This window comes from Mastigoproctus giganteus, chromosome 3, assembly GCF_048544385.1.
Source record: "Mastigoproctus giganteus isolate SK-2022 chromosome 3, ASM4854438v1, whole genome shotgun sequence".
Lineage (NCBI taxonomy): Eukaryota > Metazoa > Arthropoda > Arachnida > Uropygi > Thelyphonidae > Mastigoproctus > Mastigoproctus giganteus.
The window spans coordinates 43,887,522-43,904,186 of NC_143577.1; the positions used below are offsets into that span (position 1 = coordinate 43,887,522).

Sequence of the window (16,665 nt, forward strand, 5' to 3'; positions counted from 1 at the left end):
CTAACAACTTTCTTTTCTCGCCCTTATTTCATTAATTTACGTAATGTTTAATTAAATTGTTACTGCAAAATAACAAATCATTTTGCTTGCGCAAACACTAGTTTGAACAAACTGATCTCTCGAGAAGCATACAACTCAACAGGCGGGCGTGTTGTTCTACACCAGCCCCAAGCATACTGGGACAGTGAAAAGGGAGAGAAACATCGGTTGATTCGGTAAGAGGGCTTATGCTGCAATGAAATACATTTTCTACATTCATATTTCTTTATTCATGAAAACTTGTGATTAAAAGAAATAGTCTATAATTTTATCTATCAGTGGTGACATGGTCTGGAATTATAAGTATCTTCAGTTTTCAGACGTTTTGTCTGAATTTTATTCGGGATTGTAGCCCGAATTAAAGAGTAAGCCTAAATTCAAGACATGCATGCAATATAAGAAATAATCATTTATTATAAATGTAAAAGTCAAATCTACAGTTTGACTTAAACATTATAGTGCACCATATACTGTACTTACATTAGTTTATGTAGGTACACTAAGAAAAATTAAAATGTAAGTATTATAACTGTGTTAATACAAATGCTATATATATCTATGAGTATATTTAGATACGTTATAATCAGGCAAGTGAGTAGGTTTTCGATTATTTTAATTGTAAATCTTATTTTAATACAAGTAAGATTGTTTTTACACAGTCACTCTTTGATTGTGAAATATTCAAGGAATAGATTTCATTGTAGTTTTTTTATTTTTATTATTATTATTTTTTTCAATTTAATATACTGTATTTTAAATAATCTGCCAGTTTTTCCTGTATACAGTTCTTCAAAATCTGACGTTTAGATCCGTTACTTTTTCGACTGATAAGAATGAAAATTAAAATTTCGGTTAGTTTTAATAATAATTACATTTAATAGTTTGATAGTGTGAATAGAAGAAAATTCAGAATCATGTATAGCCAAAAACATTAGCTGATTGTAAAAAAAAAAAAAAAAAAAAAAACATTAACTACCTTAACTGACAAAATAATAAAATTACCTGTGCAAAATAGATATTCATTGGAATTCATAATCGTGAGCTGATATGTGAAGTTTTAACCTTAACGCCTGAAACTGTAAGTTGTTCCAATTGTGTGTCACAAAGAAAAAAAAAACTTCGCATAAATATAAAAAAAGTCTTTATTAATTGTGACGTACATGCCTGTCTCCCTTCCCCCATTTAGAGATTATTTACAACTTTCTCTTCACGCTTTACAGTACAGAGAAGAATTGAGTAAAAGGGGTGTGCTGCTTCCTGAGCTTCACCAGCACTTATAGCGTTTGTCGTGTGATCTAAGAAATGCGTAGGACAGCATTACTGTTCACATAGAGTCAGTACGGACAAATTGTAGAAAATAAAACAAAGTTTCACTGTTCGCACAACCACGTTGGTTATAACAAAACATATAATGAAAAGAGAATAAATTACATGATTAGAATATTTCGATCAACCGGTGAAAATATCAGAAGGTGGCAGTTTACGAGAGAGAGAGAGAGAGAGAGAGAGAGAGAGAGAGAGAGAGAGAGAGAGAGAGAGAGAGAGAGACTGACAAAATAGAACAATTTGAAAGACAACAGGATTATGGTACGAATTGTTCTTGGTATGTATATTCCTGACTTTAACGATAAGCGGAGGATTAAAAAAACAAAAAAATACCAGTTTTCATCAGCGCCTCCATCTCCAAGGAAACGAGTCTTAACATAACCATGATATGCAGAGCACCGTAAGAACGGTGAAGTCGAGAATAAATTAGAACGCCAACTGGCGTTCGTCAGAAAAGTTCGTGGAAGGAAGTTATGCGTAAAGATTCACCGTTGTGTCCCGTGGGCACTACATGGTGTGGAACTAGTGACGTCATTGTGCTGCTGTTATCGAAGTCCAGTCCCCCAAGAGAAACCTGAGTTTGTCCATTAGGTCCCACTGATCCATCGTTTCCTAGTCCACAAGACGGTATGGGACTGGCCTCTGAGAAAGAGCTGGTAGCTCCTGGACTGCTGACGCTCAGGGTGAGTTGTGGTTCCGTTTGTCGTTGATGTTCTTGTTTCAAGTTACCTCTTCGCCACTTAGCTCTGGCATTTTGAAACCATACCTAAAAGAGAAAAATACAATCACCATATTTCATTGGATTGTACACAAGTTTGTTTCAAATTAAATTTAAATTACAGCTACTTTTAATAAAAACTTCATGTGCATCATATGGAGTGTGTGTGTGTGTGTGTGCGCGCGCGCGCGCGCGTCTGAGTTTTCCGTCTAAATTTTAAGGGCGGCAGTTTGTCGAAATAATTAATTTTAAATTTCCCTGACCTAGTGGCCACGCCGGAGTATAAAAAAGAACCTACAACTTGCAGTTTCATGCATTTCCAAATGAGAAGGAAAGGCGAAATAGCAAAGTTCCAAGACGATGTTAATTGGTTGCAGCTGTTTAGTGCAACTGTCTCCCGGTTTTTACAGTCACCATAGTGAGTATCGCGGTCATCATTTCAAAGGTAATCAGGAAAACCAGTATATTTTATACATTTCTGTTGAGAAAACTCTGGTAAGCGCTGTATTCTTCGCCAACAGGAATATAATGTAAACCAGATTGTTTGCAGCAACAGAAATTCCAATGGAAATGCGCTCTTTAGGAACACTTTCAGAAGCACAATGCCACTTTTAATGCGCTGGTTGTATTCCAGATGATTCGCGAAACGTGAAAATAATTATGTATAGTAAATACTTGCTTTAACGGACTTCGGAAGGGGCGGGTGACGTCCACTGAACCAGACTTTTCATCATCGTATGGGACCAATGTGATGTGACTGTTTCAGTCTGGTACTATTTATCATCAGTAAAAATATTTTTAAAATAAAACAAATGTAATAATTCAGAGTTAATGAGAAGGTTGGATTTCTCTCGTTTATAAATACATTATCCGTTAATGAGATAGCACAATAGAAATACTGTACGAAGCATTTGTTCTCTTTTATGATCACAGAAGTAACTTACTGAAGTACTTTACTTACCCCCCCCATTTTTTGTATTATTTTAATGCTTTTTTTTTACATAATAATGTATTTAATTTTATTGCCTTTTATTATTATTACAATTTTTTTTGCGGTACAATAGTTTTTAATAACATTTTAGTAACTTCGAGGACCGTATACATTCTTTCCGGCAATCGGATTAGTGGCAAGCTTTATATAGTCTTTAAAATCAAGATTTTACTGTATTATATGAAAAAAAAAATGCTAAACTTATTTATCGTGATACTTCTAATCTTTACTAGGAAACTTTCTACGTGTTTTGAATATAGGCGACACTTCAAAAATATTTTATATGCCAAATTAATGTTAATGATTAATTATTGTTGATTAAAAAAATAAAATTAAGTTAATTAAAAATAATGATGCTTGAATTTGTTTTATCTGATTATTAGCAGTACCATTGGCTAGGATGCACTGCTTTATAGAACGTTTGTTTTTTATCATCTATCAAAACTTTGATCCCATATCATGGCCCTCGTGGGTAGCACTGTGGTAGAATCGCCGTCCTCCCCACACTCTACTTGGAAACCCGAGTTTCCGGGGAAAACTCGGGTTTTTTGTCTATCAAACAGAAAATCGACCACAAAACACATGCAATTTACACACAGTATACACGGAGCATAGCCTTAGTCGCTGATGCTCCTAAAAGCTCACTAAAACAATAACAAACAACAACCATTTCTTGAAAGAAATGGTATCCAGCAACGGCATTATCATTAGTTCAGTAACTGAACTCGGGATTAAAAATTATGCCTACAGTTAAGATACTCCAGAATTAAAAATTCAGAAGAATTATATCTGGAGAATGGAAGAAATGAGTCCTTCTCGTCCAATCCGTCGGCAGGAAAATGTGTTGTTATCTAGAAATTCTAAAACTTTCTGGCTCAAGTGTTGTGGTACATTAAATAATTGAAGATATCCACATGAACCAAAAAAAAAAAAAAAAAAAAAAAAAAACCACTTCTCTTGTGACGAGAAACTTCGCTGAGCATGCATTCATATTTAGATTGCTCCTCTCAAACAACAGAAGTTTTCAGTTTTTAACAATTTCCAAAAAATATGCAAGAGAGCAAGCCTATATATAAAGCATCAGCCAAAAAAAAAACAAAAAAAATCAACACCTCCCATATCACCTATCCATCCTCTCTAACAGTGTATAGTTCTAACTTGAATTTATTCAAAATACTAACTTCTACAACACCAGATGGAATTTTGTTCCAACAATGAACTACATTGTTGACTGAAGACAAATTTCCGCACATCTATCCTGCAACTATCCTTTCTCAATTGAAATTTATGTCTCCTCATGTAGTTATTGTTGTTGGATTTTTAGGAACATCGGCAACTAAGACCATGTTGCTCCGTGTAAATTGCGTGTATTCTTAGGTCGATTTTCTGTTTGCTAAACGAAAAAACCCCGAGTTTCCGAGAGAAAAAACTATCCTACCCTCGCCTGAGACCGACTAACTCAGCCACGCTGTGAAAAAGGCCCATAAAAATTCCTCCCGTCATCGACGGGACTCGAACTCAGGTCTTTTCCACCCGGTGTGGAGAGGACGGCTATTCTACCAATTGTGCTACCAACAAGGGCCATGTAGTCTGAGCTAGAGGAAGGATTACATCGGCATTGAGATCCACATCCTTCCTAAAAAGAAACCTCCGGACCAGCATGCAGTACTTAGATGCGTCCACCATTTCTTATACAACGGAATAATCACCTTCTTATCCCTGCTGGCAAAATTCCTTAATCTCATTGACAAAACCCCATGTGCTTTCCTAGCAGCCTATGTGCACTGCTCATACAACTTCATATCTGACTACACAATTACCCCCTTCCCGTTGTCTTTCACTTTACACCTACCTCGAGTGTGGTACTACAGAGATTGTACATTAATCTGGGATTACTGCTACCCATATGAAGTACCTTGCATTTGTCAATATTAAACTTCATTTGCCATTTGTCAATATTAAACTTCAATTGCCATTTGTCAATATTAAACTTCAATTGCCATTTCTCAATCCAACTTTCTAATTTGTCCTCGTAGGTAACAGTTGGTATAATCACCGTCCTCCTCACATCTGGTGGAAAAGACCTGGGTTCGAATCCCGTCAATGACGGGAGGAATTTTTATGAGTTTTTCATAACGTGGCTTAGTTAGTCGATCTCAGGCGAGCACAGCATGGTTTTTCCTTCCGTTAACTCGAGTTTTTCGTCCAGCACCCAACAAATCGAAAACAGAACACACTCAGTTTACAGACGTATTATAAAGGCTCAATAAGGCCTACGTTGCTAATGTTGCGCCTAAACCTTACAACAACAAAACTGCTTAATTTATTTAGATCTTCTTTTTGCAGTAGCATACCTTGATTACCGTCATTAACTACGTTCCAACCTTTGTGTCGTCTGCAAATTAGGCATTAAGCCTGACATACCTTCATCAATATCATTAATAAATACAGAAACAACAGTAGTCCCAGCACTGAACCTAGGGGGACTCCACTAATAATATTTGCCCAATGAGAGCAGTGTCCGTTGATAACAACTGTTTCTTATCCCACTCAACCATTCCTTTATCTATAGCAGTAACTTACCTTTAATGCCACACTGTTCCAATTTGTGCAGCAATCTTTTATGTGCAATAGTATCAAAAGCTTTTCTGGAATATTTTCCATACCACGCACACATGAAAACTGGACTCGTCACTAAATGTATCACTGTCGAAGCAGGCGCTGCTGTTTTCAGTCTGCCTGAGAATTCTAGCAGCAAAAGCTTTTCGATTGTCAGTAGAAGTGTTTTTTAATCATTGGAGAAACTTCTTCACGATTTCGCGCACAAAAAAAAAAAAAAAAAAGTTTTTTTTTTTTTTTTTTTTTTGTAGCAAATTGGGTCTTTAAGGTATTGTGGACTCCAAGCTTTCTCTGTACTTGTAACCTCTCGATTTCCTCAGAGTTTAAGAAATGGTTTTCTATGCGTTGGAAGTTATTCATTAGCCGAAACGGACCATTTCCTTTATTTGTACAGTATGTCCTAGTAACAGGTAGCAAGATGCGTTCAAGTAAGAGGCACAATTTGGCCTTAGTTGCCCTTGTGCCAATAAACTTCCATTTAAACCAACCAGCGTTCAAGTAAATACATTTTTAGGAATGCTGTGCATGGAAATAGTAAGAAACTAGTTTATCCTCTTTTTCCTCTATGATTCTGTCACCTGATATGGTGATTATTGGTTTCTGAGCATACCTTATACGATTGCAATCAAAAGGTTTTCTGATTATGTTTTTATTTTCATTTGCGATTATTTAGCGGCTGTTTCATGCTGTCACTTTCAAAGAAGTTTCCTTGTGACCTGATACAGTGAGTTCAGCGATTCCCTCATGGAATCATTTGTGGATGTCTTAGGCTTTTAACTCCGCAAATCTAGCTGCATTGTTATTCCATTGCAATAATGTCATCACATCATATTACTATACCTTCAACGGCGAACTTTAGTTTTGGACAATGAAAAGAAGTCACACTGTGTTGGATCTGAGGAGTATAGTAAGTGGAGGACAATAGTCATGTGGTTTTTAGCCAGAAATTGCTTCACAGCCAGCAGCCAGGACGTTGCCGTGGGAGAGAAACCAATCAGAATGTTATCTCTGTACATGTTTCCTTGGAGCATTTTTGTAGAAACGTTGATTCACAGTTTGGCCCTTTGAATAGAAGTCTTCAACGTTCAGCGTCGTCAGTAGAAATCATTCTACTTTTGAACTTTAAGAACTCCTAAAATCCTTGAGTTTTCTATGATTTCCTCTCCAAAAGAAAGTTTTAACATGTTATTAGTTTCCTCAACAGCTTTGCCTAGTCTGAAACAGAACCGAGTATGAGCACACGAGCTTTTCTCTCAAGTCAGTCATTTTCCGGGGGGAAAAAAAAAAAAAATGAAGCAAGAGTAAGAGAACACTACACATTATCTTACTTAAAGACGAGTCACTTTTACGTGACACATCCAGTGGTTTTGAAATAAATAGCAAATGATTCAGCAATGTTCGTATCTTGTATATGTACCTTTGTCTCGAAAGTATAATGAAATTTATTCCAGTTTTTTTTAATTTACTTTTTTAAAATTTAAAGACTAAAATATGATTTGTTATATTTCATATTCTAAGGTTACTGTGCGTGAAGTCGCAACAGACCCACGCCGGTCAAGTTTTTAATAATACTATATATTGCTTGTATTCTGTACACCATTTACCCTTCCATATAACTGAGATATTATTTGGGGGTGTCCGAAGGGCCGTGTTTCAGCTGCAATAGAAATTCTAGAATTAAAATGTCTAGAAGCAGTTAGTTACTTTTTATACTTAGTTATAAGTAGTTATATTTATAGTTATATAGTAGTTATATTTAGTTACTTCGCGTTCATTGTAGTTACAGAAAATCACTGGCCCTGAATAAATACACGAGACTACATAAAATATGTTTAATTAAATCAGAAGAGTGATAATAGGTTTAGAGCTAAGAATAATTTAAGCTTGCCATTCTGGCGCCCATATATGAACGAGACGTAAGTTGTCGTTACCGAAGCTGTTATAAGGCATTATGTTATTTCTAACTTATACACAAACTTCGTCCGGAAAAACTGACAGATTTGATAGTAACCAATTTTTATTTAAAAAACGCGAACAAACTAATTTATGTGTACAAGTTTTGCATATTTGAGAGTTTTATCTTAAAATGTCCTGTCCCTTTCATTGCGTTGTGGTACGAGTACACAGACCACGTTCGAAACGACTGATACATTTGATAGTAAATAGTTTTATTTAAAAAAACGCAAAACAGTATCATTTCCGTATATATCTCTCAACCTGTTCAAGGGTGTATATTCCATTAGTATAAGACAGAGCTACGATGCTCAGTGCGTTCTACGTTGTATTTCAATATATGTAGAAGAATGAGAGAAATTTACCTCAATATGATATGTAGAACACTTTCTAATGACACACTCCAGCAAATAAACGAAAATAAATTAATGCAAATTAATTTCAGTAATAAATTTGTTGGCGAGTGTCATTAGGAAGTTTTCTACGTATCATATTGAGGTAAACTTCTCTTATTCTTCTACATATACAATATTCCATATACACACTTGAACATATTGAGTAAAATCGTCATAACTTTTCGGTGCATTTCTTCATTTATCTCAACAGTTTTGTTACGACTCCTGTTGAGCTACTTCGTAATTCTTCGCATAATTGTATACATAAGGCTCTTTAGATATCCCCATAGGCAGCAATAGTCAGGTGCTGTAAGACCAGGAAAACGAGGCCACCATGGCACATCTCCAAAGCGAGAAAGAGATTTCGTGTAAAAAAAATAAAATAAAATTTATATTCGCTCTTGCCGTATGAGATGTTACTCCATCATGCTAATACCACATCTTGTTTGTATTGTTAATTTAATCAAATTGTGGTCAAACTACTGATTCATACCACGATAGTTTTCTGCTTTGACGGAAACATGAAGAAAGTGAAGAAAGCTTAGCTTTCTTCATTTTCGAAAAAGAAAGGACTAATAACCTTAAACGCCGATATAGTGAACCACCCAAGTCACTTTCGGTGAATGAAATGGCAATTAATGAACTTGACGAGGATAACTGTTAACCCAACAGTGATAATTTTGTGTTGATGTCACCATTCAAATAAAAATGTGTTTTTATGCATTACTCATATTCAGGCATTACTCAAGCTCTTTATTTTTAAGTTTAGGTATTTTGTCAGTTCATTTTGTAATTTGTACTGTTCTTAAGCAACGGCCGCATTGTATAGAGAATATACTTCATTATAGCCTCTGCCAATAAAGTACAGGCGTGAGACTAAATTTTTGGCCACTCATGATTTGATTGTGTTGGAGGGCGTGTTAGGAACACGAAAATTATGTTGCGTTGTAACGATAGATTTACTTTTTAAAAACCACTATACGCATAAAACGCACTGTTGAATGCTCCACTGCTCCATAATGAACTGACTTCCCTAGGTTAGGTGATCAGATTTTAAAAAATAGGGGATACAACTGCAAAGCCTGCAGCGGCGACACCCGAGACAGTATAGTGCGCACTGCTGATGTACAATATGTATCACATATGATTCTATCCTTTGATTTGCGTTGCTGTTGTGCGTTGTTCTCAGTAGTCACAAAATTTGGGAACAGAGACCGCAAAATATGTAATAATAGATTTTTATTAATAAAAGTCTTCTCAGACAGCGAAGCCCGAAGCCATGACTGTGCCGAAATTCGGCACTGAGAGCAGATGGCGAATCATTAAACGTTATTTTATTATGTTTATTTTTTTTAACTATTTTAATAAGGTAGGTGGTAGATGACTCTCAAAACCGGTGACCACCACTTTGCTTAACGATACATGACACTGTATCGGCCTTTACAGCGTACTGTAATCTCTGGCCTTTACAGCGTACAGTACTGTAACACATGACAATGTAGACTACGCGGAGATGGGGAAAACCCCTGGTGCTGTTAGGCTCTAAACACACTATATACTATACACCACTTTGCTTATTAGAGGCTTGAAGTGGTGAAACTAATTTTTAGTCTCCAGATCAAAGTTTTTGGTTGTTGTTTGTTTGTTATTTGGTTTTTAGGAGCATTAGCAACTAAGGCCATATTGCTCCGGGGATATGCGGTGGTCATTCCCTGACCTTTCTGCATCCTCCGTATTTGGTGGTCACGGGCTCGAACACCAGTCTAATCAAGAAGCGTGTGCTACGCACTGCTGCTCTTGCCCACCTGGCTACGGAGACGCCGCAAAGTTTTTGGTATTTCCCCCATATTCTTAAACCCATGCACGGTGCTAAGTATTATAGGTTTTGATACCGTTCGTGTTTGGAGTGTTCATAAAAAAAAAAAAAAATCTTGAAATATGTCTAATGAAACAAAAGGAAAGAAAAAAGCACTCTTATGAAATGCACTTATATCAAAATCTATATGCAATCTATATGCAATCTCTAAATAAAATGGCACTTTTGAGAAAAAAAAAAACGGGCTATTTGTCGGGACAATGAGACACCTCACTCAAAAATGGGACGATCCCATTAAAAACAGGACGTCTGGTCACCCAACCCTGTTGCACACTCTCATTAAAAACAAATACTCCTACTGCACATGTTCAGGAGTAAAAATTAGCGAAATGTGTCAGGTATTCCTGATGGGCCCTGTATACAACAGAAGCTTGGCGTGAAATATGTGTAATCGCAGTGAATTAATCAAAGTATAGTACCTTGATTTTTTATCAAACCTTTCTCATAGTTCTCTTAGATTAATAGGCCACTGAAGTCATCACTAGGTACCCCTATGTGTCTCAACCTTGGATATCATGGATACATTAAAATTAATTTTGTTGGAATTTTTCCCAATAGTGTACAAATTTTTGTTTACATGTTTGATCATCCTTCTTAGCCAGTGGATGACCTGATATCTTAATGTGAAGTTTTAGCAATCGCAGTTCTGTTGTTAGATCGCTCCCCTGGTATTAACAAAGGAAAAATGCTGTTTGATAAATGCGAATAACTGGTAAGAGTGATTTTTCATTAAACGTTACCAAATTCTTGTTTTCTTAGATTAACACCAAAATAAAAAAAGACACACACACATACACGCGCACACACAAAAGCCACTAACCTGTAACACCCGTTTCGAAAGTCCCGTCTTTTGCGCGAGCTGTTTTAAATCTTTGGCATCCGGATTTTGGTTGATAGCAAAGTACGACTTCATTGTACGAAGCTGATGATGTTTGAAGGATGTGCGCATGCGTTTTGTACGTTGTGATTGCCCATTGGACAGTGATGTTTGTGATGTAGGAGTCGTGGTACCACCATCGATTTGCGGAAGATGAAGGTTGCAGTTGGTGTCAATACCAGCGAGACCTAAGGAATGAAAACGAAAAAAAAAAAAAAAAATAAGAGACATGCGCGTAGGATTCGTTATCATCTTGGAATCAGTTAAATAGTACTGAAAAACAATGAAATAAATTGGCTAAATTTAAACAACACAGTATTTGGACTAAATTGGACTAAAAGCATTTCCTTTGTTTTCGGTGAATTGTTTATCTTTTGTGACACATGAAAAGTTCAGTTATTCTTGAAAGATCTCTAATATATTGTCAATGACCAATGATATTAGCATTAGCATTAATAGAGGTATATGATGCAAGAAAGCAAGCTTACAGCATCAGGCAAAAAAAAAAAAAAAAAAAATTCGCATTTCACACAACCATTCGCTCTAAAAGATTGTCCAGTTCTTCCATGAATTTATTTAAGCTATCAACTTGCAAGACGACAGATAGAAGTTTTTTCCATAACTTAAATGGCTAGTGTCCCTACTGATGATTGATACTGATGTCTCTACTGATGACGATACAGGAATGCTATTTTCAAAACTGATATAGCCCTTATATGAAGCAGACTGTTCATCTGCATTATTATGGGAACTGTGCGAACGTTAAAATAAAATAATATTTTAAATAAAGATACAAATTAAACGTGGTGTGATCAGTTGATGATGTTTCAAATTAAACGCTTGTGTGCTACGTATGAATATTGCTGACAAATGCAACAAGAAAAATTTCACAAGTGCTAACTGCGACCAAGAAATTAAAATAAACAAATTTAAAAATAAATGAAAAAACAAGTGTTGAGTTGATTTTCTAACATGTTGAGTGAAAGACATGCCGTGAGAATTAAGGAATAAAATTAAAAATTTTAATTAAGATTTTAATTGAAATTAATTAAAACACTAACTCCACATTTTAAAAGAAGCAATTCGTTTATTGACTCTGTATTGTTCAGAATCCTTTGAAAACCCCTTTAAAGCTGCTGTGTTTTCTTTTCGCTTATGATTTATCTTATGTACATTTTTCGTTATGTACTAATTGAATAAATCTTAAATTTATCTCAAAATATTTTCACTGTTTTAGTCAGCTGTGTCAAGAAATTGCCAAGTGGTATGATTCCAGACGCTCCAGGTTTTGTTTTCTGTTATCATGGAAAGTAAAATAATTACAAGCTATATTATTAATAATTGTCAAAGTGACAATAACATATTGACAATAATTGTTTTAAATTTTAATGCCTATTCAGAGACTGCTTTCGAAGAAAAGTAGAAATTTCACAGGAACAGGAGCAGCAGGCCTGTTGGCAGATAGCAGTCGCATAAAACAGCTTTGCTGAAGCAAAATTCAGGATTAACTACGCCATTCATTAACAATCTCTCCCTTTTATATGCCCTTAGCTTTCTTATCATAAAACAACGTGTTTATACATATTTTATACTTTCCTTTTTATTCCCTGCAGTTTATTTTCCATTTTTTATTTTTTCCTCAATCGTAAATGAAACCTTTTAAACACAATCCAAAGTATCTAATGTTAATATTTCAAGTTACCAATTGGAAATGACTGGTTGCTGACAGGAATCATATAACATTTTCTCAACATGGGATACGTGAAATTGACATCCGTAATTCTACAGTTCCTGGCAAACTCTCAAGAAAAAGAAAATAGAAGCGCTGTACATGGCATTAGTAGAGGCATACAATGCAAGAAAGCAAGCTTATGCACCATCAGCCACAAAAAAAACCCCTCCCATTTCATCCCTCCATTCGTTCCAAATGCCTGTCCAACTCAGCCTTTAAATTTATTTAGGCTATATAGCTTCCACAACAAAAGATGGAAGCCTGTTCCACTAATCAACTACCCGCTGGCTAAAGGCTAATTTCTGCACATCTATTCTACAATTATCTTTCCTCAATTTGAAACTGTGCCCCCTCAGGTTCTTAGTCTGAGCAAGACGAAGAATCCCATCAGCATTCAGCTTGCTCAACCCATTCAAGGCATTGTACACCTGAATCAGATCACCTCGCAGGTGCCTACTCTCCAGGAGCTGCATTTTGCAGAACTTAAGCCTTTCTTGGTAAAAGCACCCCTTTGTTCCCCTCACCAATCTTGTTGCCCTTCTTTGTACTCGTTCTAGCAACTCTACATCCTTCCTAAAATGAGGCCTCCAGACCAGGCCACACTTAAGAGTACACAGTACTCTTAAGTGTGGCCTGACCATTGCCTTGTATAACTGGATTATCACCTCCCTGCCCCTGCTAGCAAAATTCATATATATCATTGACAAGACTCCATGACCTGCCCTGGCAGCCCGTCTGCACTGTTCAGCGAACTTCACATTTGGCTGCACAATTACCCCCAGGTCTTTTCACTTTCCACTTCCCTGAGTGTAGTACCACCCAGTTGGTACGTTTCTCTTCGGTTATTGCTACCCATGTGCACTATTTTGCATTTGTCAATGTTAAATTCCAGTTGCCACTTCTCAGCCCATTATCCCAACTTATCTAGATCCAGCTGGAGTAGCATACTGTCATTACTGTCGTTAACAGCTCTGCAACCTTTGTATCATCTACAAACTCGGACATTAAATCTGATATACCTTCATCAATATCATTGATAAATATGCAAAACAACAATGGGTCCAACACCGAACCTTGGGGAAATCCACTAATAACATTTGTCCACGAGGAGCAGTGTCCATTGATTACCACTCTCTGTTGTCTCCCACTCAACCGTCCCTTTATCCATTGTAGCAGCTTACCCTTGATGCCATACCTGTCCAATTTGTACAGCAGCCTTCCATGTGCAACAGTATCAAAAGCTTTCCTGAAATCCAAGTATATGATATCAAAATTATTTTTGGCATTCAGTTCCTTTGTGACCACATCATAGTAACCAATCAAATTGGTCAGACAAGACCTCCCTTTGACAAACCCATGCTGTGCCTTAACTATTACTGCACTCTTGTCTAGATGATCCTGCAATGCTTCTTTAACCAGTGATTCCATTATTTTCCCCGGAACACAAGTTAAACTAACAAGTCTCTAGTTACTTGTGTCACCTTTTGAGCCTCCTTTGTGAATTGGTGATACATTTGCACACCTCCAGTCCATGAGAACCTCCCCTGAGTCCAAGGAAGCTCTCATAATTATGGCCAAGGGCTTGCTTACTTCCTTTGTTGCCTCCTTTAATATAATTGGATAGATCCCGTCCACCCCAGGTGCCTTCCTTATGTTTATCTTCAACAATTTCTCCTCCACTTTGCTCTCAGTTATTACAAAATCACTTAGCTCCATGTTAGCGTTTGATAAACTTCTGGCACTCCTCTCATTGAATAACTCCTCATGTGTGAATGCAGATGCAAAATACTCATTCACTTTATCATCTACCTCAGCATGGTCATCAATAGTCAACCCATCTATGTTAAGTGGTATAATCTGATTCATCCCTTTCCTTCTAGAGTTTATATAAGTAAAGAACTCCTTGCTGTTTTTTTTTTTTTTTTGCATCCTTTGCCAAAGATTTCTCATAATCTGCCTTCGCCTGCCTAACCTCCTTTGTGACTTCATTACAGACTAGTTTATACCTGCTATAGACTTCTCTGTGACCTGATACTTTTTGTGCATCCCATACATTCTTTTTCACTAGCCTCATTAATTCATCTGACATCCATTTCGACTTAAACCTTGAGCAGTATTTCTTAGTTGGAATGAAAAACCTAGTAACCTCCAAAATTAAGTCCCTGAAGGCTTCCCATTTAGAATTCACTGTTGGTTACATCATCAGTTGATCCCACTGTACAGAATTTATAATCTGTCTGAGACCTCTGTAGGCACCTTTACGAAAGCAAAAGCCGTTCCCTTTAGCCTTAATGGTAGTTACATCTTTAAATAATTCCCACATCAATACATTGTGATTACTGTCGCCCAGTGGTTCCTTTATCTGCAGATTCTTAATGCATAAAGAATCACTACTGATAATCAGATCAAGAGTATTACTCCCTCTGGTCTCCGTAGCCGAGTGGGCAGGAGCGGGAGTGCAGTAGCACACGCTCTTTGAGTAGACCAGGGTTCAAGCCCCTGCCTGCTGAATACGGTCGATCTGCCAACCCGCACTGGACCAGCGTGGCAGATTATGGTCCATTTCCCTCAGCATGAATTGTTGAGGAGGCTTCCATCCTGCAGTGGGTTGATGGCTGCACTTTACTTTACTTTTTTTTACTCCCTCTGGTTGCCTCTTGAACATGCTGCTGTAGAAAACAGTCATCCAATAAATCCACAAAAGTCTTGCTACTGTGCGAGTGACCAACCCACGAGTTCCAGTCAATATCTTGAAAGTTAAAATCCCCCATTATAAGACATTCTGATTTACTGCCCCACTCTATTTCTCTGCACAATTGTTCATTATACTCATCAGATTCATTAGGCCTATAACACACACACCTACTCTCATTTTTCCATTCCCAGCGCTTATTTCACACCAAACAGATTCAACACTGCATTGTCCACCAGCATCAATTGGATGCACTTCCTTAGATTTTATCGGTTTATTAACTAACAGCATAACCCCTCCTCCCTTCCTATCCTGTCTGTCCTTTCTATAAACATTGTACTCCCCAAATTCCAACTCTGCACTGCCTATATCTGTGTGACACCCTGTGTGATACTTTCAAAATAATGGCCTTGTAAACTTGACAACCTTGCAGAACTCTGCCTTAAACACTTTTTCTACCGAACATCCCCCGTGTAAAATGTTCCTCCTTAAAGTTGACGCACTGTGCAAGAATAAGTCATAAGTAACCCACATTTGTCGCGTATTATATTGTTTTGATCATTCCGTATTGTGAAAAATAAGATAAAAATCTTGTTGGCCGTATTAAACCGTATTGCGTCGTATACTGTATAATATATCTGTTAATTGCTGTGTTCTGTGTGTCGATTTTCTGTTTGCTGGATGAAAAACCAGAGTTGCGGGGAGAAAAAACCATGCTACCCTCGCATGGGACCGACTAACTCAGCCACGTTGTGAAGAAGACCCGCCCATAAAATTTATAGTAATTGACGGGATTCGAACTTAAGTCTTTTCCATCCGGTCTGGGGAGGACGCTGATTATACCACTGTGCTATTCACGAGGCCGCGAGGGCGTGACAAAAATGCTACATTTGCTTCAGCGGGAGGTTTCAGAGGTGAGTTCTCACTCTGTTAACCTCCTGTGTCATTATTGTTAGTTATTATTGTCCCCGCGGGGTAGCCAAGTGGTTGAAATCACCGCGCTCCCACAACAGATAGAAAAATGCCAAAGTTCGAATCCCGTCAATAATTTTAATGGGGGCTCTGTTCACAACGTGGCTGAGATAGTCGAGCAGCAAACCGACAAAGAACACACAGAATTACAGACAGAATATACAGACGTTTCATAGGGTTAGTTGGTTTGGTGCTTAACACATTTAACCCAGCTGTTATATTTGTTATTTTATCTAAATAAAACGCATGAGTTTCAATCAAGGAACTCGCCATTGTTCACTGATGTTCTGGACGTCGAAGACAGGCCCATGGCCCGTCCACTCTTAAATACATAGTTAACTAGTTCCCCCCCCCCCCTCTCCTTTCGACATTTAAGAGTTTCAGGTTGAGGTCGATTTTAATTTTTTTTATTTGTACTGAAGCGAACATATTTTACATTCTCCCGGAAACTTGGTTTTCATCGATCAGAAACAGA

At 37.1% G+C, this 16,665-nt stretch overlaps 1 protein-coding gene across 1 annotated transcript in view; it reads right to left on the reverse strand.

Annotated features, from left to right (window-relative positions):
* Positions 1 to 1,220: 1,220 nt before the first annotated feature.
* The window catches only part of LOC150087916 (LIM/homeobox protein Lhx9-like), a 106,591-nt gene continuing 91,146 nt past the window's right edge, over positions 1,221 to 16,665 (reverse strand). The window contains exons 3-4 of the mRNA XM_090370512.1: positions 10,738 to 10,982; positions 1,221 to 2,131 (exon numbers count right to left, since the gene is read on the reverse strand). Coding sequence (XP_090226638.1) covers positions 1,814 to 2,131; positions 10,738 to 10,982 — 563 coding nt within the window. The 3' untranslated portion in view covers positions 1,221 to 1,813. The remainder of the gene's footprint in view (positions 2,132 to 10,737; positions 10,983 to 16,665) is intronic.